The sequence below is a fragment of the Varanus komodoensis genome, unplaced genomic scaffold, assembly GCF_004798865.1.
Source record: "Varanus komodoensis strain SLA01 unplaced genomic scaffold, ASM479886v1 scaffold45, whole genome shotgun sequence".
Taxonomy (NCBI): Eukaryota; Metazoa; Chordata; class Lepidosauria; order Squamata; family Varanidae; genus Varanus; species Varanus komodoensis.
Genome location: NW_025336011.1, coordinates 343,093 through 368,305, shown reverse-complemented (window position 1 = coordinate 368,305; position 25,213 = coordinate 343,093). Strand labels below are relative to the sequence as shown.

At 46.3% G+C, this 25,213-nt stretch overlaps 1 protein-coding gene across 1 annotated transcript in view; it reads right to left on the bottom strand.

Annotated features, from left to right (window-relative positions):
• The window catches only part of KCNH4 (potassium voltage-gated channel subfamily H member 4), a 55,890-nt gene that overhangs the window by 20,469 nt on the left and 10,208 nt on the right, over positions 1 to 25,213 (bottom strand). Inside the window, exons 2-11 of the mRNA XM_044444614.1 lie at positions 20,563 to 20,796; positions 16,572 to 16,703; positions 15,443 to 15,570; positions 10,595 to 10,838; positions 8,881 to 9,038; positions 6,752 to 6,953; positions 4,873 to 5,067; positions 3,578 to 3,777; positions 2,493 to 2,742; positions 1,349 to 1,563 (exon numbers count right to left, since the gene is read on the bottom strand). Of these exons, the coding sequence (XP_044300549.1) occupies positions 1,349 to 1,563; positions 2,493 to 2,742; positions 3,578 to 3,777; positions 4,873 to 5,067; positions 6,752 to 6,953; positions 8,881 to 9,038; positions 10,595 to 10,838; positions 15,443 to 15,570; positions 16,572 to 16,703; positions 20,563 to 20,796 (1,958 nt within the window). The remainder of the gene's footprint in view (positions 1 to 1,348; positions 1,564 to 2,492; positions 2,743 to 3,577; positions 3,778 to 4,872; positions 5,068 to 6,751; positions 6,954 to 8,880; positions 9,039 to 10,594; positions 10,839 to 15,442; positions 15,571 to 16,571; positions 16,704 to 20,562; positions 20,797 to 25,213) is intronic.

The window sequence follows — 25,213 nt, the reverse complement described above, 5'->3', positions numbered from 1 at the left end:
ACATACAAAGTGAATCTCATAACCAATTCTGTTCCCAGTGTGGCAAATCTCAGTTCAGCTGTTACCTTCCCAGAAGGGGACAGTAATATAGCAGGACTGGGACACAGGCGTTCTGGGTTCTAGTCTCACTGGGTGACTTTGGGCCAGACTCTCAGCCCAACCTATCTCACAGGGTTATTGCCGATGTCAGGATAAGATTGAGAAGTTTAGGAGAATGATGTAAAGCTGCCCTGAGTTCCTTAGAAGGAAAAAAAGGCAGGCTATAAATATAACATATAAATAAATAAGTTCAAGGCAGTACTCCAAAATACAAAACCAGCCCTTGGAATCTAAATGAAGATGTCAGCACTTCACTTTGCAGTATGCCAGCTTCAGAGGTTTGTTTGTTTTTTTAAGCTTAACATCTAAAATTGAAGTCAGCAGGGCCAGGGACCCCAACAAGCACCAGAAGAAATGCCCATGGTCACATAGGTGCCCATGGGGTTCGCACTGGAGACCCCTGCTACATGCTACCTCCTGCAGGAGAGGCAGTATGTCTTTGAGCTCCAATAGCTGGAGAAGAAGGGGAGAGCACTCACACATTGACTGGGCCTGTCATAGTTCCCTCTCTACGTGAACTTCTGGGAATAGACAGACTTTCCGGGTGACTTCACAGCCCACGTAGCTCCAGCATTCTTGCCTCTGAAAGATGCTCACCCAGCATCTTACATTTATTTTTATCTTTTCCAAAAGTGAACATGGCACGGGGTGGATACTGTTGCCTGTGGGTGTTTGTGGTGCTTCAAAAACACTGCTGGACCAACAGTGACAGCGAGGCAAAAGCGAGCAGACGCACCTGGAATAGTTACCTCTGTCATCCCCAGAGAGAGACAGAGGTAACTATTCCAGGTGCGTCTGCTGGTGGTTAAGAACACAGTTGTTGTTGTGGGGATAAGATTGAGAGCAGCAGGAGAATGATGTAAGCTACTTTGTGTTCATTGTAAGAAAAAAGCAGGATATAAATCTTATAGACACACACACACACACACACACACACACACACACACACTCCCCTGTATTAAAAAGTTGTCTGTCTGAAGGCTGCCTTTAGCTTCCCTGCAACTGAGGAATGCTTTCTCTCTGCTCAGACAAGGGTGTAAGAAGCAAAGGTGGAAGGGTACTGATACAGTCACGGGACCAGGAGCATGGTCTGGGGTGATGAAGGGGGCCAGAGAGTGCAGCACAGGATGTGAAAGTTTCCTAGGAATACCATGGGGTCTGCTCCTGCATGTGGCTGGCTAGCCATACAGAGAAAGGGGGGAACGGAAGAGGTAGACACTGGTTTAACTCACTGCTGAGGCCCACCTACCTCAATCTCACTGCCCTCACGGAGGTTGAAGGTGAGGTCCTGGTGGATGTCTGCCATGAACTTGGCCGAATATTCAGGGTACAGCTCCAGCACCTCAAAGAGCCCACGCAGGCTGATGTATTGGAGGTCACAGTAGGTCAGTGCCTTGACATCAGCATTGGTTTTGATGACCTGGTCTTTGCTGGGCAGGTCGGCACCAATGAGATCCCCTTTACCTGCAAGGGGTCAAGATGTGCGATGTAAGTGAATGCAATGAGGAAAGGAGAACCACACTGCCCTCCACTTTCTCATAGTCAAAGGCCCCCAAGTCACAGAGTGCCTGGGCTCTGAACTGGGAGTTTTGTTTGCTGAGACTGTAAGCAGCTTGATTGTGATGCAGTCAGCCCTTGCAGCCTTCTTCAGGCACACAAGAGAACATTGGGCATGTGATTGCCAGCAGCATAAAATCACTGGATTGGATCCGGTGCTGTAGAGCTGAGTTTTAAAGTGCGGGCACTCAGCATGACAAACCCCAGCTTCGTGGCTCCATGAAGAACCCCCAGATTCAGACTGCCAGCTTGATCTGCATCAAGGAACCAGTTCTAGCAGTTTTCACCTTGACCAGGAGCAGGGTCTGAGTAAAGAGTATGACCCTGAATGGCCCATTCCAGACCTGCCACCCCAAAAGATATTGCTTTCCAATAGGGAACAATAGTTTGTTGCTGAGAAAATTTCCATTTCCCCCTGGAGCTATGAAGAATGCAGCTAAGCTTAGAAGTGGCAGCCAATCATATTCGTGTTGCTGCTAATGAAAAAGCATCCCTGTGAGCCCTAATGACTCCACCACACCACTGCCTGGATTGCAAGAACCCAGCTTTCTACATTGCCCATCAGCTTCCATTTGCTGAGCTTCCATCTGCTTGTTTAATCTTTGTAAACCATTGTGAGTCTCTTTAGAATAAATGGTGGCATAGAAAAGCAATCCATCAATCTATCTCTTAGATCTGCAGCAGCCTTGCTGCACACCTCAGGCAGAGATTCGAGGCCAGCATTAATATGCAGCCACCGTGGCTTCAGCCTCATCCCAACACAGAGATGGCTACCCTCCCCAAGGACACAGATCTCACCGTGGGGCTGCCTCACCCCTGCTCTTCTGGAGCCTTACCCAAAATGGCCAGCACAATGTTGTCCTTGAGAACTTCAAGGGAGCCCGAGCAGACGAAGTAGTTTGCTTGCAGGGCATCTCCCTGGCGGAGAAGGTACTCGCCGGGAGCGCAGAAGGAGGTCTTGATGTGCAGGGATAAGGCGCGCAGGCAGCCACGGCTGGCACTCTCAAACAGTGGCAGCTGCAAGATGTCCTTGTTCAGATGCATAGCAATGTCAGCCCGCAGCTCATCTGGAAAGTCACGCAGGAGCTGCCGTGGAAGGCAGGGGGAAAGGGAGGCTGTTGCATTGGGTTTGTTGCAATTCGAGCACGACACTCCCTTGTAACTTCCAGTGGTGTCCCTGTGCTACCCCAGCACCATCAGACCCCCAAGTGACCAAGCGCTGTGCCTACCAACTGCTCTGTTTTATTCCCCTTCTCGGGTATTAGGGGGAAGAGGCTGAAAATTTGGGGAGGTACCTGACAGATCAGGGCTTGGGGAGAAGCCTGGAGGAGCAGGACTGGAACCTAACAGTGATGCAACTAGGTAATTTTAATAGAGTTAATGGAGTTAATACTCCATTTTTAATGTGAACTTTATTATTTGCATGCTTTTGAGCCACTCTGTGTTGAAACTCAGTTATCCTTTGAAAGCTACACTTCTCTGAAATTTGCAGTGGTGTTCTTCAATAAAACATGTGCACAGAAATATGTATTATTTATATAAATGTATATTGCTAGGGAGATAATGTTAAAGAATTCATGGTATTAGGGAAATTGCTTGCAAAAAATGGGTACCTTAGGATAAATATTCTTTTTAAATGCATGTATTGGGAGAAATGTGCCCCCCAAATACCTAAGTTCATACAGAGTTTTAAAAAATCTCCAAATTTGGGATGAACCAAACTGAAGACTGCAGAAATTCTCAACACTGGAACAAAGCATATTTATAACTGGGAAAATGAGAAACAAAGAGAAATTGAAATTGACAGCTTTGTCCATCCCTTCCCAGGTTTGATGGGTTTATCTCCACCTTTTTAGCCATTCGGTCAGCACTGCCTCCCCACCTCTTTCCCAAAGAAACTCACTGAACGAGCCTTCCCTACCTCATTGGCATCAATGCCATTGTTGACAGACCATGTGGTCTGAAAGTACTCCAGCATTCGCTGCTTGAGCTGCTGGGGCAGGTGATGGACACGGATGAAGTCCTTGAGATCCTTCATGCGGGTATGGTAGAGGGAGCGCCGTGAATACATACGCTGGATGATGGCCGTCACGTTGCCAAAGACGACAGCATGCATCAGAGCTGGAGCAAGGAGGAGAGAAATGCACAAGAAAAGCCTTGTTGGGTCAGACCATCCAGGTTGGACTCCAGTTTCCAACACAGGAAAGCCGTACACTTCTGAGAAGGATAAAAACATGCCTTCCCTTATTGTTGTTTCACTTCTCTGTCTTTGAACATGGAGGTTTAATTTAGCAGTCATGGCTAATAGCTGTGATAGACATTGTCCACTCTCCTAGGGAACTGCAGTAAACTTAAACCACTATTTTAAATTAGACAAAACTATAAAGTAATCCCAACCATCACCATCCCTCATTCTATTTTTCACACTGTTTAATGTCCACACCTTTCTCACTTAGGGTTAAGCCCAGAGTCACTTCCAGTGTGGTGTAGTGGTTAAGAGCATGGGACTGGAACTCAGACGATCTGGGTTCTAGTCTCCACTCGGCCATGGAGCCAACTGGGTGACTTTGGGCCAGTCACAGACTCTCAGCCCAACCTACCTCACAGGGTTGTTGTGGGGATAAGATGGAGGAGGAGAATGATGTAAGCTGCCTTGAGTCCTTTGAGGGAAAAGGCAGGATATAAATCGAAAAATAAAATAAAATAAATAAAAATACTAAGTAGCCCAAAGCACAGTAGCTTAGGGTGCAATTCTGTGGCAGATTTAGGAAGTTTTTCAATCACATCCATGGGGTATCTTGTAGCTGTTTGCTTTTGCTGCAATCTAATACAGATTTACCCAGTCTGCGTGAGGGGAATGGTCAAATAATCACAGATTAGTACAACATGTAGGGACAAAAAAAAAGTCCTACAGCAACCAGAATTATCCAGCCTGCAACCCAGAGGCGTTTTCTCTCTCTAAATATTCACAGGATTACATCCTGAAGGGTTGGAAAGTTTCTTTTTTCTTTCTTTTTAAAGAAATCATAAATTGAGATTCCCCAGATCCTAAACTCTCTGGATGGCAGTGCCAGATCTACTAGTTTTTCATGGTGCGCTTGTTGTGAGACCCACGTAGCCATGCGTTTATTGTTGTTGATGTGACCTGCCCTGAGACCTCTGTGATGGGACAGTATACAAAAGTTTTAAATAAGTAAATGCTTGGTCGGGACTCACCTCCGATGAGCATGGTACAGATGGAGAAGATCTTTTCAGCATCTGTGTTGGCACAGACGTTGCCAAAGCCCACGCTGGTCAGGCTGCTGAGGGTAAAGTACAGGGAGGCGATGTAGGCACTGCGGATGGACGGTCCGCCCACGGAGCTGTTGATGTACGGGGCCTCTATCCGCTTGCCCAGTTCATGGAGCCAGCCTGCTGGGCACAGGGAGGTGTTAATCCTCTTGGGCTCATCAGACTCACAGAGGCTATCAGAGGAGGGGTGCTGGTGATGTAGGGGCAAAACACACCTGGACTACGGAGCAAGAAGCGCTCCCAGAGAGTCTCCCATGGCAAAGGAACCTCAAAAGGCCACAGTATCCCACCTACTTTGCCTGGGGCAATCTTCCCTGACCTTGCACCCATCAAACATGTCAGACAGGATTTTGGGCAACTGCCAAGGACACACACCCCAACAGAGGCCCAGTGACAAAAGCCTCCTGGACTTACTCATCCCCTTCCCACTGCAGCCAGCTCATTCACCTGCTTCTCACTCCAGCCCAGACAAAAGCAATGCTGGGGAAGACAGGCAGTAAAAGCCACTCGCTGCTGCCTCACCGTCTCTTTGTCTAGCAAGCAAGCATGTAGTAGCAATGATGCGAAAGCAGTGGAGGAGCATGAGCGGTTGCTGACCGCAGTGTTGAGAAGGTAGATTCACTGGGGGAAGGCCCCATGGATGGTGTCCTGCCTGAGGGCCTTCATAACGCTGGAGCTTGCATCAGTGTTGGACCATGGCTCCCATTACCACAGCCAGCTGGACCGTTGGGTCTTCTGGTTGGGGACTGTGGGGGCTGTAGACTGACATAGTTGGATGGCTAGCAAGTTGGGGAAGTCGGGTCTAACTCTAAACACTGCTCTGCCCCTCTGACTCCCCAGAAACCTTTGCACTGTGGAAGGGCACCCTTCTGCTGCCATATCACATCCAGGGGCCATCAGAAGGCTGTTCCACACTTGAGAAATAAGGTATCTCTCCATAACTTCTAACATTCCCAGAGGGGATGAAGGCCAAGACACCAGCCAGACATCCTAAAAAGGGCAGTCAGGGCTTGGTTACTGCTGGAGCAATAGGTCAGGTTTACTGCCCTGTGGTCCTTTGGGCCTGATTCTGATCCCAGCACCACACTGGAATGGAAATGGTCCTGGTCATCCACAAGGTAGCCTGCTCATCTGCTGAGCTGAGCCAGCACTGCCTGCAGACTCCAGCCTTGAACAGGATATTCTGGAAACCTTGCAGATATTCTGCCCATATATTTAACATTCCAGCTCATAGCAGAGGCAGAGGCAGCATATATAAATGCAGTTCCCAAGGCTTTTCAACCTCTTTCATAGTTCAGACAAAGTTCAGACAGCAGACAGACAAAGACTGGATCATCCATCAATCCTTCTCTTCCCTGCCATGCTTCGGGTGAGCCATCCACCCATTATGTTGCTTAACGTACTATGTGTTTTATCAGACATGCATCCCAAAAAACCTAACAGCAAAACTGCTCTGGGGACTGCATGTATGGGGCAAGTGTTGGTGTTGTGATAGGTGGCCAGGTACTCTGCGCTCTCCAAGAACAGATTTCCCCTGGATCAAAGTGAACTGTGCCAACATTTTTGCAGAGCATGACTCGGGGAAGAAAAAAGGATTTTTGTGCAGAACACAGTGCAGGCTTTTTGAAAGCAGCCCCAGTGGTCTAAAAATATTACACTTGTCTTGCTCACACCCCACTCTCTTCTCAGAGTACACAGTGCCCTGGCAATCCGTTCCAAGAGGAGGCACATCTAATTCCACTCAGTGCCACAAGCCTGGGATTTCTGCCAGAAGAAGAGCTTCCCAAACATTCCCTAAGCTCACCAATGTCCCAGGTCACTGGGTCGTTGCTCTCCTGCCGGCCGATGACATACCAGATGCAAGCCATCCAGTGGGCCAGCAGGGCGAACATGGACATGAGTAAGGTCAGGACCATCGCACTGTACTGAGAATAGCGGTCCAGTTTTTGGAGCAAACGTAACAAGCGCAGGAGGCGGACTGTCTTCAGCAGGTGCACCAGGTATGTCTGAAACAGGAGGGAGAGAGAAAGAGGTAGGAGAGTGTCAGATAGTCGGCCCATTCAGCCCGTGGGATAAAGTGGGGGGACAGTTGGAACAGGAAAATACCTTGTGAACAAGTCCCATTGACATGGATGCTGGATGTCCATGCCGTTCATTTCCTCTCTTATAGAAACATGAAAACTAAATTTGGCCCAGAGGGCATTCAATTATCATATTTATATCCCATTTTTTTCCTTCCAAGGAACTCAAGGCAACTTACATAAGGTAGGTGGGATCAGAGCCTGTGACTAGCCACTGAGCTCCATGGCTGAGTGGGGACCAGAACCCAGATCACCTGAGTCCCAGAATCGCAGTCTTAACCATTACACCACACTGAATTTCCTTCCATTGGTCCCCAGGAAATTAAGGGAATTCCTACCAACAGCATTCATAACTACTTGGTTCACATGTAATCGTTGCAATCTACTTCCCAGGGTTATTGTGCTGATAAAGAAGCAGAGGGTAAAACTTCATACACCACCTTGAGATCTTGAAAAGTGGGTTAAAAATGTAATAAACTTTTGAAATCTAGGCCATAATTGTATATCCTGACTTGCAGCAAGCTTGATTTACAACAGTAGCTCAGGGTCTCAGATAGTTTTTCCTAGTCTTTCCTTTCTAGCCCTCTAAATTAGAGAAGTTGGCCACCAAATCAAGGATACTGCTTGTGGCTTGAATCCATTGCAACTAATCCTAGCTAACATTTATTCTGCTTGGTTTTCCATATCAGTAAGTCTGAAACCTCTCAGCTAGATAACCTGATCCAAATAGAGGGGCAACCCTACCATTATGCAGAATGGTAGCGGTGTCCAAACAATTTTTTTTTCCAATTCTTTGCATGTATTTTCCCTCCTTGCTCTCTCCTCACAGCAAGTGTTACCAAGAAGCAGCATAGAACAATTATTTTGGGCTGTCTGTTCCACAAAGTGGGCCACATCTTCCTTCCTGCAAAATAGCTACCTCCCTCTGTCTTCCAAAATTGATTTTAAATTCAACATTTATTAATCACCTTTCAGCCCAAATGGGGTGCCGTATGATTATTTACAGTTAAAGCTAAAACAATGTAAAGGCTTTACAAACATTACCTTTAAAACAGTTTGGAAAACCTACAAGCACATTTGGAAACTTGAAAACACCAGCAACAGCAGAATTAAGAGTGGGAGAGAATTCTAAAAATGGAATGCAGAGCTAATACATTTTGGTGCAATTTTATGAAAGCATAGACAGAAAATGGTCCTGCAAATCCCAGCTTGACCCAGGCGTTTTTATTGTCTAAATTCTCATAGGATTGCAGCTTTGTATAGGAACTTGTATGGGAATTTTGGCGAACAGCTGGAAGGGGTGAACAGGAAGCAAAGAGTTGGAATGGAATGTTCTGAAAGAAGGCATGTCTGTCTGGAACCCTGAACTGCAACACTCTGCATTGCAACATTTTGGTTGCATTGCAATTACCACTTGCAGGGATGAGAATAATACTGATCTAGCCTTGCTATAAGAGCTGTTGAGCTAATTAATGGAACAGAAATACACCTTTATAAGTATTCCATCAGATTGCCTCTGAGCATGTGCCAAGTACTGAGTTTAGTCACAACACAGTAACTGCAGCCCATCTCCCATTTATACCTTTGGGATAACAGGGCAGGGGACAGGTCTTTGTTATCACAATTTACAATTTCTGTGGCACCTTGTCAGTTTGTTGCAACTATTACAGTCCTCCTTGAAAGAACAGAGAGCGTCTGCTTCTGATCGTGCAGCTTACAGGATGGCGCCTCTCAGAAAGCATCTCTTTTTAGAAAGCAACACACAGCGGTCCCAACAAAAGGAGCGAGGCCCTCCCTGCCCTTGCACGAACTGCTGCTGATCTCCGGCAGGCAGACTGAAAACACCACTCACCACTGGGACGTTGAAGGCATAGAGGAGGTCAAAGGGCAAGGCAGCAATCAAGTCCACAAAGAACCAAGTGGCCACGTAATGGAGGCAGATAGAACGGGTATCATAAACCACCTGGCCTGACTGGCTGACGTATGTGGTCCGGAAGTTCAAAATAATGTCTGCCAAGAGAGAAAAGACAGCAAGTTCACACACTGTGCACATGCGCCGGTTGGTTCTGCTCATCAGTTGCTCCCTCCCTCACCCCATATCAGTGATGGTACAGAAAGAGAAATATGGGTGAGTTCCAACCATGTCAAAACAGAAGTGCAATCCACCGTAAAGATCCCATTGGATCAAGCCAGTATAGACCAGTCACACTTGTTCTCCAATATGCCCATCCGCTGGAAGCTCTTAAGCAGAGCAAGTTGGAAGTAAGGTGCTGGTTTTAACCTATAAAGCCTTACACGGAGTAGGACTGCAATTCCTTTCAGAGTGCCTCTCCCATTTGCGATCTACCTGGACACAACGCTCAACCTTTGGGGCCTTCCTCCAAGTGCCAACTCCAAGGAAAGTGCAGAGGGTGGCGACAAGGGGAATGGTTTTCTTGGTAGTGGCGTCCCATCTATACAATAACCTCTCCCCTGCTGACTGGCTGGTGCCAAATCTGTCATCTTTTTGGTGCCAGGTTAATATGGCCCTCTTTTCTGAGGCTTTTAAAGACTGTCTTGGCTACCCAGGGGCTTGAGGGGGATCAAGAGTTGCCCACTCACTCTTTCTTTTCTTTCTTTCTTTTTGTTATTCCTTGCTATTGTCAGTTTTTATTATTTGTTTTAAGCTGTTTTGAACTTTTAAATTTTTTTTCTAATTTTATAATATTTTATTGTACTTTTATCATCTGTTTTTATGGACTGTGTAAACCACCCAGAGAGCTTGAGCTGTGGGGAGGTATAGAAATTAAATAATAATAAGAGAAATAAGAATGGTTATTTCTCCCCAGCATTCAGTAATCATGTTGTCCAGCAGTGTGAACCTATCAGAGGCCCATTCTATCTGCTTTTCCTCTACCACCTTGAAAACAAGTTCGATTGTGTAAAACAGGAAGGAAAACATAGCATAATTCAGCTTTCACAACCTGCTGCCAGCAGTAGCCTGCAAGTCTGGAAGGTAGCAGCTTGGGTACAGAGGACATAATTTAATGATATCTGGGGGTTATTGATAAGTTAACATTCAGTTATGCACTGATGTTTTCTGTCTATTAAATGATCTCTGTTATAACAGCTTTTGGGCACATTTTCCATTCCTGTCTCAGTTGTGCCTGGGCTAGATGCTCCCATTGCTCCACTGAAGTTACTTGACTGATCTGTCTCTAACATGGGCAGGTGTCCAGCTTTACAGTCCTCTATTTGAAGGGCTGTCCAAGCCAAATCTGAGTTAAAATCAAAGAAGGGGAGAGCAGTGACCTTGCCCACCCACTGACATCAGGCATGCAGGTCACCCAAAGTACAATCCATGCATATTTGCTCAGAAGTAAGTCCCACTAAATTCGGTGGGACTTACTCCCTAGTAAGTGTGTTAAAAATTGCAGCACTAGCGTGTCTTCTCCACTATGGTGTGATGCCTATCACTTCTAAAATTATACCTATACATTTGTATACACGCATGTTATGCAACTTGGTGTCCTCTTTTGTCCCCCCTCCCTGACCCTGGGAGGAGGTAGAAGCCATGCCCTCCTCACCGACTATGAAAAGCATCTCCACAACAATGTCGCTGACGATGGTGCTGCGAGCAGCCGTCAGACTGTCGTCGGTATCGGTGAAGCACACATTGTATGGAACAGTCACAGCCACATAGAAAGTGGCCAGGAGAATCAGCCAGTCCCAGAGGGCCTTGAAGACGCTGTAGTGGAGCAGGACGAAGCGAGACTTCTGGATGGAGGCCACTTTATACTCGGGCACAGAAGGCTTGTTTTCGAAGACATCCTGAAGAGCACAGGAGACAAGCACCTTTTTAAGCATCCAACATCTTAGTCATTTGCTTCTCAGTGGTTCACGGGATGAAGAGTGTCCAGGACAACCATAAGTAGATTTTCTAGGGGTGACCATATTTCCCTTCCACCCACAAGAACATCCCTGGAAGTGACACTGTGTCATAATGTGATTCTCAGGAATGACTGCCGGCAAAGTTGAAGTGGTGGCAAGAGAAAAGAAAGAAAGAAACCCTCAGCTACCCTGGATTTAAAATACAAGATCTCCCCACTATCACCCATGAAAGGAATTAGAAGTACATGTTCCAAAAGCCCCTGATTACCACCTCTTACAGAAGGTCCTGCAAAAGGCAGAGGGGGATATTCAGGATACCTTTTTTCTACATTTTATTCATTTTCTATATTATTCATTCATTTTTCTATATTCATTCTGGAGCTAAGGCAAGAGTGCAAACATTGCAACCCGCTAAGCTGTTCCTTTTGGCCTAGCAAACCCCACTTATTGCATCAGGGCTAGCAGGAGAAATCCTTCACTGTATTCAGTCTCTGATGAGAGATGGGAGATAAGCAAAATATTCCTAGCAACAGAAACCTCGAGAGATGGGAGATAAGTAAAATATTCCTAGCAACAGAGACCTCCGGGGTTCCCTTCCCTTATCTCTGATCTGTCATTAGCAAGGAAATCCCAGGACTTTTGAGTGTGCAACTCCAGTATTGCCTGGTGCACCCTGGAGCCAAAAAGTTTGTGCACTCCCAAGCAAAGGGGAGATCCTCAAGCCGCATTCATATGTTCAAATGAACACACTTTTATCCTGCTCTCCAGCAAATGCTATCAAGGCAGCTATAATGAAAAAAAAATCCTTAACAAGCCATACTGCCAAATTTGGACAACACAACAAGACACACTAAAACAAACAAAAAAACTAAATGATTAAAAGAAACATGCCTCACTACCAGCCATGGCTTAGCATGTTGTGTGAACCCATTAAAGAAGTTGCATTTAAGCCCCACTGAACTCAATGGGACTTAGGTTAGTCATAACTAATTCATCATGATTAATTCAATAGTCCCTTAAGGCAGGCTAATTTAGACTGGATTTAATCTATCAGTTTATACATACAATAGCAACAGCAATGCTGTATGACTATTTTCTGACAGCTGTGAAAGATCTTGGACTGGTTATTTTTGGACAGGAGAAGGCTAATGGTGTCAAAAGGAAAGTTTAGAGTTTTTGAACAGTCAGCGGTCTGGTCTGCACACTCAGCATAGCTTGGTGGCTGTTTTGCTCAGTGAGCAGCCATCATGGCTTATCCACATCCAGCAAGGATGGGCTGTTGGCAGGGTTAACAAACTACCCACAACCCTAAAACCTGGGTTCTGGGTGAGTTATTAGCCATGGTAAACCTGACCTTGCTGGATTTAGACATCAAAATAAATCACAGTGGGTCTCTGCCAAGGCTTGAATAATCAAAATGGCCTCTGGCACATGCCGCAACCTAGCTTGGCTGAAATAAGCCATGGAGGCCCTGGTGAGACTGTGAACTGTGCAGAAGAAACAGAACAAAAGGATAGCAGTAGATTGTGGAACCCGGCAAGACAGAGAATATTAAACTCTCTGAGGTTAAAAGCATCAAGGGGATGCTGTGACTTCCCTAGGCGATTCGAGGGCTTGCAGTGTGCTTGGTGCGAGATGGAGGACTGTGCTGCCTGCCACCACCTATAGTCACTCAACTAGTATATTTGCAAATGAACTTAAATATTCTAAAATGATATAAGCCTTCAGCAATGTAAACATCTCTCTCACCAACCTAGGCAAGCACTGTACCCCTCACCACTCAGGAGGAGCTTGGAACAATGGCAATAAAACACCAAGAATCTCAATAAAATTCAGTTAATAAAAACTCCCTTGCTGGAGTGAGAACCACCCCAGGTTGGGGTTTATGGGTCAGGGTCTATGAGTCGAAGGAGAGAAAACACATGAGCACAGGAGGCTGGCTTATATGGGATAGGTCTTCTTACCTAGAAGTCCACTGCACTGGTATGTCCGTGTGGACTGGCAGCCATGGCTGCCCACCATTTTGGTCAGGGCTCTTTCCCAGCTCCACTGAGAGATACTAGAGACTCGGCCTGGGACCTTCTGGATGCAAGTGTGGTGCTTTGGGCCTTTCCTAAGGGACCAGAGCATGTCTATTTCCTCAGCAATAGAGTTTTCAGGCAATTGTACCCCATATCCTTTTTGTCCATCTGCCAGCCATCCCACATGGTGACAAGCCCCTCAAAGGTGTGCCAGTTCTGGAAATCAGAAGAAAGGCTGGGCATTGCCCAAGGCAACCCCTCACCCCCTCACCTCCCACCGCTGTTACCCATTGGGATAATCCCCTCCGATCCCTCTGGGACCACTTTCCTCCTAGCCACCCCCCCTCCCATACACACCAAAGCTCCTTAGCTCCCCAAGTATGGATGAGGATTGGGAAGCGGCCCATCCCTACCCCAACCTGGCAGGGGTCGGCCACCATTATCAGCTTAGTGTAAGTCTCTGGATTTTCACATGGCACGGAAGGGGTTTACCCGGCCTGTAACTGGGGTGGCTGGCTTGCCAGAGCAGCTGTGGAGGCTGCCGATCAACAGCGTCTCTCTCCACCACAGCACCCAAGCACCACCCTTCCCTCAAACAGCCGAAAGCCTTTTAATCTGCCTCGGCGTTAGGTCATCCGAGGAACAGCTGTCAAGGCATCAAGAGCAGCAGAGGGAGAGAAGAGAGGTCTTGGTTGTCGGCAGGGGGCCCTTTGTGCTCGGACTGACTTTCCAGCTGCTGCTGGGCCACCGGCACCCCCTCCCCATGCTTGCACACCACAGACACACAGAAACAAACACGCTAGTTCCTGTGGCAAAGTCAAGCAGGCAGCTGCGTGGCCGCAGCTCTTGAATATGCAGTCTGGGAAGAAGCTGAGACATCTGGCTATTAATTTCTCCTACAAAGCAAAATCCACTCAAAAGCAAAAGGGGGCACTGCGGAAATGGGCGAGGGAACATGCCCGAAGCCAAACAAACCTCACAAATTGGCAATGCATGTAAAAGCAGCCTTCCCCAACCCGATGCCATCAGAGTGTGCTGGACCACAGCTTCCATCGCTCCCAGCAGCATGAGCACCAGCTGCTTGAAAGCAATAAAGGAGCCTGAAACATACTGAGCAGAACATGCAGCAACCTCTGTCTTGCTGCACCCCAACTGAACCGGTAAAAACAGTGAGAAAACAAGCAGGTCGCTGCCCCTTTGCTTTTAGAAAGCCTGCAATAAACAAAGCAGTTCCCATGCTTAGCTCTTGGACCACCACATTAGCTACCTATGTGAGACGGACTCCTGCATATCCTCCTGTTACCCCAAAAGAGAAAGTCTACATAGAATCTCAGATTGTGTATCACATGTTCCCAGTGCCAAGACTTTTGTTCTCCTAAATGAGGTAGTTCATATGATTTCATGTGAAGAAGGGAGCATGTGCAGAGTTCTTGGACCTCTTATAGCCATTTAGCTGCTGGGTTTCAAGGCTTTCATATAGGTCTGAGCCCCATGTATCTCTTTTGATTACAAGTGCTCTCTCTTTCTGAAACACACCCACGATCCCTTTAAACTCATTAGTCATCAGCATCCCCAAACTGGACCTCTCTGAACTTTTTGGACTTCAACTCCCAGCAACACCAACCAACAGGGGCAATGTCAGGAATGCTGGGACTAATAGTCCAAAACTACTGGAAAGCACCAGATTTGTGAAGTCTGCACTTCCCTCTGTAAAACTTCACAAGGCTTTGGATGGTTTTTGCCTCCCACCTCAAGGCATCCTTTTCAGTTCTGGTGCCTGAGGATACGCATCTGCTAGGTTGCTCTCTCCGCTGCCAGAAGCCACTGAGGGTAAAGCTTGCAATTGAAAGGTGACCCTCAGTTGCAGTTGCAGCATTAGCAGCCTTCAAAGTGATGGGCTTAATGCTATTAACACTGCAGGCACTGGCAGCTACCCCAAATCGTCTCTGTGGACAGCGCATCTCTGAGGCTGCCCTCTACTCAGAGAGAGAATGTGTGAATGGGCCCACATCAGGAGCCATTACTCTAAAGAACTGCCTTATAACGACTAGGAAGCTTCGTTGGATGCACAGCAGATGCATAAAATTGTAAGAAGGCTGCACAAGCTGTGCTTTCTCCCAGCATTCTTGTGTATTTATTTAAAGTTTTTATAAACCATTTTTAGTGACACTCTCACGGTGAGTTAGGGTGAAATTCTCTGCATTTTTAGCCAGAAAATGCATTGGATCGAGCCTTTAGGCAGCATGTTTCTGTACCACCCAAGAACCCAAGCTGTGTAGATAATTCATACTTATTTAGTCTCTTTGCCCCCACCTCTGTCCAGAGATACACACAAACACCCCAATCCTGCCAAGTAACCCCCAATCCAGAATGGCAAAATTACCCCAGAGGATGCTATTTTGACAATGGTCAGGATAAAGAAGTTTGGGGTTGTCAATAGGTCAAACAGCAGTAAAGTTGGGAAAGTTAAAACCACAGAGCTCTCCCAACCTTCCCCTCCCCATAAGTAGGTCGTCTCTTTACACTGTTAATCTTCATCTCTGTCCGTTCCTTCTTGGTGAATTGACGAGCAAGATGGTGCAGGGCTGTACTCCCTTGTTTCCTGGCAGCTCGCAGGTGGGAGCTCCCCGCATTCTTACAGCGATGCTTTTCTGGAAAAGGAGAGGAAAAGCAGATGTCACCATACTGATCTCCAGAAAGGTGGCTAATGTTTATGTATAGGACTTCAACACAGTCGTGTTGTTCCCCTTCGTTTTCCTTCCTATTCCCCCTCAAGGTATTGCTGTCTCTCAGTCTCCCCACCCACCCTGAAATGTTGACTTCAGGATCCTTCATATTGTCTCTCACAAGTAAGTCATAACCAATCAGGTTTACAACAGTGTGATATCCTGGGAAGCTCCCAAAGCTGTTATCAATGGAACAGTCCCAAACAGAACAGCGTTGTAAGTACGTAAGTGAAAGGTTGAATCAGGGGGGCATGAGGAATATCACACAGGACACAATAGGAAATGGACAACAATCTTTGGAGGCTGGAGGATTTTAAGAGTGACTGAAGGGATAACAGGAAGGGTAATTTCACATACAGATATGAGCTAGCCAGCTAGATCTTTAGTTACAGTTCTCAACTCTCAGATTAAGAGGTAGAAAGGACTTTATGAGTCCAGCCAGTCCTGTGTGGTCAACAGGATTCCCACTTACAGCAATCTTGGTCAAATAACTACCCAAAGTGTAGCCTCTAGAAGAGGGTACCGGTGGTGTAGCACAGCCAGGACTCAGAGGGTTGAAGCACCAGGACTTTTTGATTAGCAGGGAGATGACATAATCCACTCCCACCACCTGATTTCCCTGCTCCCTCTGAGTTTAGCTGCAATCCTCACAATAGCTGTGGGTTTATGGGTGGTGGGGGGTCAGGGCGAATTATTCCTGGCAACAACATGTTGCTGAAGCCATCCCTGTTGTTATGCAAAGCACCACTTTAAGGCAACTGTTTCACACAGGACTGATTCTGGCCTTTTAGAGAAATATGTGGAGACGAAACCCACTACACACTCTGGCTTCCAATGTCTCTAACCTGCTGCCCCCACTCCCACCCACCCCGGCAGATTTGGTGATCCGCTCCCTGGTCCTGTTTAGCTCCCTGCCAGGGCCTCACCATCCTTCTTTTCACTGGACTGGCTTTTTCCACGGCTCTCCGTGATGTCCTTGAAGGAGAAGAGGAAAAGGACCACCTCTCCCTTCTCGTTCCTGATGGGGACAATGTTCAGCAGGCACCAAAAGGCTGTTCCTGCAAGCAGGGAAGAAGGAAAAAACAAGGCCCTGCATCAAATCTGCACGCAGGGGAGAAAGGAAAAGATCAAAACCCAACCACTGCTTTACTTCCTTATAGCTGAGACTAAACCAAGCTCAGGAAAACTCTTTCCGCAGCTTTCCTTGAACACACATGAAGGGCATGGCTAGCCTCCTAAACAGACTGTGAGAGCTTGGAATGGTTGTACGTTTGGAGTGTGACTGGACAAAAGAACTCTGCATATGCACAAAGGCACTTTTCCCTCAGATTTATTTGTTTGTTTATTTTTGGTACGTGAATTTGGGGTAGAAAAGCCTTCTCCACCTGGCTCAAACGCACTCTAACACCAAAAGGTGGTGACTGGATCAAGTTGTCCTCTTGTCAGCTTGGCTTGATTGCTACAGTCTGGCCAGGGCGACTTCTTTTATATTTTTTATTTATTTTATATTGTTAATTTTAATTTTATATTGTTATTTTTGTATTTTATTGTATTTTATTGTGTTGTAAGCCGCCCCAAGGCTTCGGCAAGGGGCGGCATAGAAATGTTTTAATAAATAAATAAATGCAGTGTGATCCAACGATTTAGAAAGGGTTGGCAAAGCACACATCAGGTGCCAGGCTTCACGGAATCCCCAGAGAGAGGCTTGGGAGTAGATAGTGCACTGGCAGCTAGAGAAACAAAGCGAAAAAGAGCTCAGCCTCAGGCAGGCGTTGAAAGAGCATCTATCCATGCAAATTAGTGGCATGGAGCATTTTAACAAGTGGCTTCATCAGACATCAATAGCCAGAAAAGCAAACTGGTGTGAGGAAATGCCACCATCCTGCTTCGGTAGACCTAGAACTGCATTCATAAGAAGAGCAACAGAGTACTAAATAGATAAAACCAGAAATAAATAATAATGTCAATTTCTTGTGAGTGAATTTCTTGTGTGTAAAACCTTTGATAGCAGAAATTAGATTAAGGTCTAGTGGTATATCTATAGCAGCCTCTTACATCTCACCCTGTCCAAAAAAAAAAAAAGCACATGACCCACAGAAAAAGAGCACCAATTTGCTTAACGTTTGCATCATGCTTATTTATGTTATGACAGCAGATTTAGAGACCATTGCTCTAGTTTATACAGACAGGCAATAGAACGAGAAAGGTTGGCTAGGTGATTGTGTGCCCCGCTTGACACCATCCAGGAGATACGTAGTTGATGGGAAACTTCAAGGTCCTGGGCCCCTCTACCTCCTTATTATTCTTGGACTGGACGGCTCACAAATAAGAGGATACCTCGAAATGGAAGACTGTTCCTGAAATGTTTCTCTGCCCAAAGCAAGCTACATGAATTAGGAATAACTTGAAGTATTACTGTATTTTGATGAGCATTTATGAATCTTTTTCTCCACAACAATATACAGGCCTCTTGAACTGCACAGGCTATGTGTCTGTTGGGCAAGTCCTCAAATTACCAATCCTTGAATACTATGGGAATGCCAATACCATATAAGCTGTATCATTGCAGTCCTTTGGCAGCTCTTAAAACAGAGAACAGGGCTCCATAAAGTAGGGCACCTGGCCACCATGTCAGAAAGATTTGCACTAGATCAGCAGGGATCTTTGAGACTGAATTGTCTAAAAATGCATCCCCACCCCACTAAATTATGTTGCTGGAAAAGAATTCCTGAGGGAAAAGCAGGAATGTGTTTTGTGTGTGAAAAAGGATTTATGAACTCAGTTCTGGTCCAAATGACACATTCCTGGACTGTGTGTTTGCTCAGGGGCACTCTGTTCTTTATTTCATGGTGCTTGCCTGCTTGTGAGACCCCCTATTTTACACCCAAGGTTGGTGGACATCAAAGTCCTAATGAAAAAAACCCCAAAGCTGATCCTGGAAGCCTGACAGATATCCCATTTTACGGAAGAGTGGTCTGGTTTTTACACTGATTTAATTTTTAGCTATTAATATTTGCAGTTACTTCTGAAGAGGACCTTTATTGAAACGTAAAGGGTATTTATTTTTATCAATAAATTGCATTTTCCTTTGGCAATTATTTGTGATTTTCTCCCTTTTGTCCTTTACTTTTTGTGCTCTTGGAGCTACTTTTGAAATTTCTTCTTTTTGCAAAGGCAGCTGGACTTGATTTCCCAATATTGGAATAGTAATCAGTGGATAAAATCAGATAAAATAATTACTAGCATTTTTCTTATGGGTACTTTTCTAAAATGCTGGAGCGATTCTTATATGTTTTTAATCTATTGACAAAGACAATTATCTTCTTTGACGTTTCAAGTTATAATATTACACTCAATGGGTTATTTGCTGGAGCAGCCTTCAGCAGCAGGAAAAGCTTCTTTTTTCATGTGGTAATTGCCTCATAGCAGCCTTTTTCAACCTGGTACTTTCCCATCAGTTGTGGAGGGTGTCAGATTGGGCAAGGCTGCCTCATAGCCTCCTGGTTTCAGGAAACAGAAGCAGCCCTGAAAACCACATCTCTGCAGGCTCCTCGTACCCAAAATGCAGCTCCCACCTGAAACATCCCTCATCCTGGACACTCCAGTGGTTGCTAAGAACCAGATGGGCAAATTGTTTCCTGGGTTTGCAAAGCACAAGCTTCTGAGGGTGTTGGGGGTGGGGAGTAGGTTTTTGTTTTGTTGGAACACAACAACAAACCTACAACTCAAATTGCACCAAGGAGATAACGGGTATCCTGGGCTGATGCTAGCACACTGATATGAGTTGGCACCTGCCTCTAGCCATGTAGGAGTGTGTCTCACTGGGCACATTCTTTCCCCAGGACTGCAGAAAGAACCCAGAAACCCTCTGAACTGCAGCAGTGGCAGGCCTGTGCATGCTCTGGTCTATACTCTGGACCAGAGTATCCTGGTGTAGGAAGGACCTCCAGCCTACAGCAGTTTGCATCACTCCCAATGCTATTCCAGCTCACCTATCTGCTGGCTGGGGCAGAAGCCTGGATGCAACAGAGGCCTCCAGCAGCAGCAGGGAAGAACTCTGGCAACAGAAGCGGGGACAGTAATCTACATACTTCAGGGCTCCATTGGTGCCTGCAGAAGCCTCTGTAGGCATACAACTCCTAAAAAGGTTATTCCAGTGGCAGGAACAATTTGGATCCACTGGCTTCAAAGCCCCTCTATTCCCTAGTGAGGCACCAGAGTCAGACCCTCAACCAGCCTTAAGCAGCTGTAGGTTTTTCCTTTCCCTTTGTAATCTGTTGGAGGGAAACAATAATATGATGAGCCACCATAAACCAAACCTTACTGGAAAATCACCACTGTCTCTGCTGGATTTGGGATGTACCCACAACTCTGCAGCCAATCTGCCCGCTAGGCTCTCTTTCTGCCCATCAATCTGTACCAAAGAAGCCTGAATTCTACCACCTGTAGAAACTAACTTACTATAAATCTATTTCATAGTCAGGGCACAAGCACCGAGCTACAGAAGCTGCCACTGCCTTATCCCCGGCTGCAAATTGTGGTCTTCCCCAGTTTAGCTTCTTACATTTCACTAGGCACTGACATGCACACTTTGAAGTCTACCTCTGAACACCTGAGGACAAGAAAGATGCCTTTTTAACAAGGACAGTTAAGAGTTTCAGGATGGCTAATTTCTACTCTCATTACTAGTCTCTGCACATGGTACTTGCAGAATATACACAAATCCACTAGGCTGTCCTAAAGTTCGACTAGCAAGGAGTTCTGTGGCTCTTGATCCTAGCAGAAGTATGCAGTCACATAAAAGGCAGAGGTCTGAACAGATGTCCATAGATTTTGTTCCAAAGCTACTGCATTTGGGTCCCAGTAAATCCCACTCCAAAGAGGAAAAGACCCTTGCACGGGACCCCCAATACTCACCCCCCTTCTTGTAGAAGCAGACTTCTGTCTGGTATTCCTGCTTTCCCTCCAGCACTTTCTCAATGCGCTGCAGAACAGTCTCGCTGGTTTCGCTGCCATAGAGGAAGCGGCAGCTGCAGTTCTTCTGCATGACTTCAGTCCTGGCAAAGCCAGTGAGGTCACAGAATCCGTCCGAGCAGTAGACGATGGGGAAGCCACGGTGCACCTGAGCGTTGGCCAGGAGGAAGTTGCTATCTGCAATGAGCAGAGAAGACAGACCTATGACCTGAGTTATTAGGCTGGTGAGGAAACGACCCAGGAATCCAGAGGCTGATGTCAGATCCTGCAGGCAATGGAGCCAAATACCTTGGATTGGAAAAGCAAAGCCAGCAACGTTTATTAGGAATAAGGCAAGATGAGACAACATGGAATATGCACATGTCTAGGCAGAATGCCTTGGGAATGCCCCAATTAAAATTAGAGCAAAGCTTTTCTTGTTTACAACATCACTGACAACTTTCTCATGGGCCCCCCTCCACAAGTCTGGGAATTTTCCTTCCTCCCTTCAGAACTTACCCAAGGATGACCTTGCAAGATACAGCTCAAAGACTTATCCTTAGACAGATTCTGTTTTGATCTCTCTTGTCTATGAGCAGATTCTGCTACACCTGCATAAACACATATTTTCTCTTTAACCCTGTATTTGCTAGAGCAAAGGAGACACCATTTTTTCCAGCACTGGTTTTGATTATTATGATGGCTTATATGGCCCAGGTCCAGTCTGCTTTAGGGCCTTCTTTCCATCAGAAGGCTGAACTCCATCTTGAGGCATCTCTCAGGGGCCACACTGCAGTGGTGAGTAGAGCCAAAAGCAAAAGAACAGACCTCAAGTTCTAAAAACATCAATGTGTTTTAGGTGAGAGATTTTAATATTGGTGACTAAGTCTTAGGGGAGGCATTATAACCTCTTTGGGTGGGGGAAAAGCTGCACAAAAGTCAGGAAATAGAATGACTGATGTTTCAGGAAAAGGGCATGGAAATGGGGAAAGGGTGTGTAACCATGTAGGAAAACCTGACCCCGGCTGCCACATTTCCCCTGGGCCTGAGGTTCTGAACCCTGCTCTAGGGAAACACCTCCTCCAGCAGTTAACCGCACAAAAATTTCTTGCAGGTGTTATTATCTTTGTGGCCCTGACTCTTTGCTCTTAACTGTACCCATTACAGTCTCATTGATGGCCAAGCCCTTTTCTGAAGTAACCAAAGCAGGAGAAAGACAATCAGTTCCACCAGCACCCCAAGACTTGAAGACCATTTAAAACAGGGATCGGTGCTCATGGCATGCACATTTATTCCGCATTTGCCTCTGGACAATCAGGTTCGACGAGGTCCATAAGAGAAATGTGTATGTGCACATAAGTACCATGGGCAGTGACTAGTCTCCCAACGCAGTGTAAGGGCCTGTATGGTGCAATGGATGGAGCGCTAGACTGGGGAACTGGGAGCTCCAGGTTTTAGTCTCCACTCAGCCATGGAGCTCAGTGGGTGACTTTGGGCCAGTCACAAACTCTCAGTCTAACCCACCTCTTGGGGTTGCTGTTGTTATGAGAAAATGGAAAGAAGGAGAAACTTGTAAGCTGCCTGTGTAAGTTCTTTACAAGACGAAGAAAGGTGGGATATAAATGTAATAATAATAGTAGTAGCAGCAGTAGTAATAATAGCAGGAACCCAATTTTAAATCACATAAGAGCCACTGCCTGCCTTCATCCAAAAATGAAGTCATACTACCTAATGAAGAAAAGTTCCTCTGAGCATATATCAAGTGCCTATGCTTCAGCAATGAGTCAATGCAACTTGCCCCCACAAACTTAAAACTGAATTCAAAATGAAATTGGACAGCACCTGAATGGGATGGTGTAAATTGGTGTCCTGCAACCGCAGGGGGTTGGACCTGATGGCCTTCACGGCCCCTTCCATCTCTACTATTCTATGAGTCTATGAACAGTAGAGCTTTATTCCACCACCCCCTCCAAGTTCAAATAGCAGGGAAGATTCCTATGCAGCACTTCTTTCTTTAAAAAAATGCAGTGTTCTTGATTCGTTATATTATCTCTAAATAACAGCAGTGCCCTGTAGGTCCTAACATTTTGGAAGCATTTGGTCTGAAATGACCAAAGCTCCTTGTGGCAATCTGGTCTCACCACTTAGCCTTCTCTCAATACTCAGTAAATGACACCAACCGAGGCACCATTTCATGACAGCCCTCTTTCCATGGGAGGCCCTTTGCCTGCTGAGATCAAGAACAAAGGAAAACACTGCTGCTTTGCACTTCCTCATTACAGGGTTAGTATTCAGGGCTGTTTTTGTTATGTCACCTACCTAGTGGAACTCTTTGTCTCCAGAGGCTCTTGTGTGTGTCTGTCTCTGGAGACAGCCTTGAAGCCTGGCTCAAACTCTTCTGTTTACGCTGGGCATTTTCTCGTTCTGCTGTTCAGTGATATTGAGCCCAGCTCCAGCATCCTGGGGCAGCTGCTGATCCAACCCAGCCCATTAATAACGGCTATCTATTCAGCAGCAATGGGCAGCTGCTATTCTGACTTCCCAACATGACCTGGAATGGCACTGTGCCAAAGGCATTGTGGGAAATTTAAAGGCAGCCACCTTGTGCTGATCAGGACCCTGCCACCCCTTCCCTTGGCTGCTGCTCTCCTGTGAGATTGAGGAGAACCCACAAGAAGGCCTTGGCTGGAGGTCCCCTCAGAATTAAAGCCAGGCCCGTTGGGCACTTGTGACCCTCACATCAAGCTGTTAAGAGGGGGCACCTGGAGTCAAGAACGGGGTTTCTGTCACCTGTATTTCAACAGCACCCGGCCCAAGCTCTCTACCATCTGGGTCCAGAGGAAAGGTGTGGAGCTGGCAGGAGCGGGATCTGAAGTCCACAAAGGAGCATATTTGGCCTAACAAACAAAAGCTTAATTCAAGTGGAATGGAAGTACTGACAGTAGGAAGGAAGACTGCTCTGGATAATGTTCAGCCTGTCTTGGAGTTTGGGGTTCCAAGTGCACTTGGCCATTCTAGGGTGGTGAGTGCCCCGATCAGGGCCATGTTCAGGGTTTTGAAGGCCTCTGGTGAGTCGCTCCTGCGCTGATGGGCCCCAATGGCGGCGGCGGCAGCTGCATTGGCTGTTCCTGAGCAGCCACTTTCATTTCCCAGAATGCTCCTGGAACACACAGTTCTGAGCTGGGGCAGGAAATTTGAATGATGGCTCACAGACCCAGCCACCTGGCATGGGACATCCAGAGCAAGCACTGGCAGCAGTGGACTCTTTGTAGGGCCAACGGCTCAGCTGCCGCACCCCTCTCTTCTCCCAGATGAGCAGATGCTGGCTCTCTCCAGGAAAACATTTGCCCAGCTTTGTCCAGCATAGGAATGGCTGCCTATTGGAAAGGTAGCTGATCTTGCCACAGTTGTGCTTGCCCTAATTACTTAAACATTAGATTGCTCTAATATGTTCTGCATAGGGATGCCCTCAAAAATTGTCTGGGAGCTTCTGCTGGTGCAGAATGCAATGGGAAGACTGCTGACAGGAGTGTTTTGATCAGTATATATAAACTGTGCCATCTTAGTGTTTCTTTATTTTCTGCATTTTTGCTGGTTGCACCATTTCATAGTCTTATCTAGTATATTGCTGTTGAATCAGTTTTCTTGTCTAGCGTTTTAATACAATAGGATGTTTCATATGTTTTGATAGCTGCTCTGGGAGTCGTTTTAGGCCCAAAGATGCAGAATATAAACGACTATAAAAAGGGCAAAACATAATAACCAAGTTGGAGTAATTACAGATTGACTGCTATAGTGTCATCAGCGTGTTTTATGAAAAGCACAAGAGCTCCCTGTGCCAAGGAGCTTACAATCTAAAATTTGAAATGGAGTGGACAATTGAGAAAAACCTATGGTTTATTTCAGCAGCCTTCACTCTGGAGCTTTGGAGTTTCAGTGTGGGAAGTTCTCCTGGGGGGGAAAAAGCAATTTCAGCTGAAAGGTGTGGGATGGCGGCCATCACTGGGGTCCAATTCTCCTTCATGACGCCTCCTCCCTGTTGGAGATGCCCACTCCATGCCCACAGGGCCTACAGCCTCCTCATTGATGCAAATGACTGTGGATCATTGGGCTGACTGTGTAGTTTGCTTCCCAGAGACTCAGCAATTGTAGGAACCCGACACACACCTGTCCCCTCTGGTGATGACTATAGGAGAGATGTGCGCTAAGCTGACTTGATCCCTGTCAGAAGCCTCGAAGAGAAATTGTGATAATGAGTGAACTGGTGTTAGTGTGTGTCCACCAGGCACAGGCAGTGTATCTTGCTTTTTTCTCTCTCCTCCTACCCCATGCCCACTTCTCGGATATAGTGGATTGCTTAAAGCAAAAGCAGAGCATTAAGGCCAAAAAAGAAGATGCTGATGCTCAGAACATATGCAAGGCTTGGTCAGGTAGGTGAACATCTATTTTAAATATCAGATCCTGTTTCTGGAGCAAAATACAAAGAACTCAAGAGTCCCCACCACCCAAATAAGAAATGGAAGCTTTGCTCCACTGTTTTCTGAGATCACGCTGGGCATTGCCTACTTGTTTTGATTTGCATCTCCTGCAGTCTTCGGAACTAGAAACCTGCTTT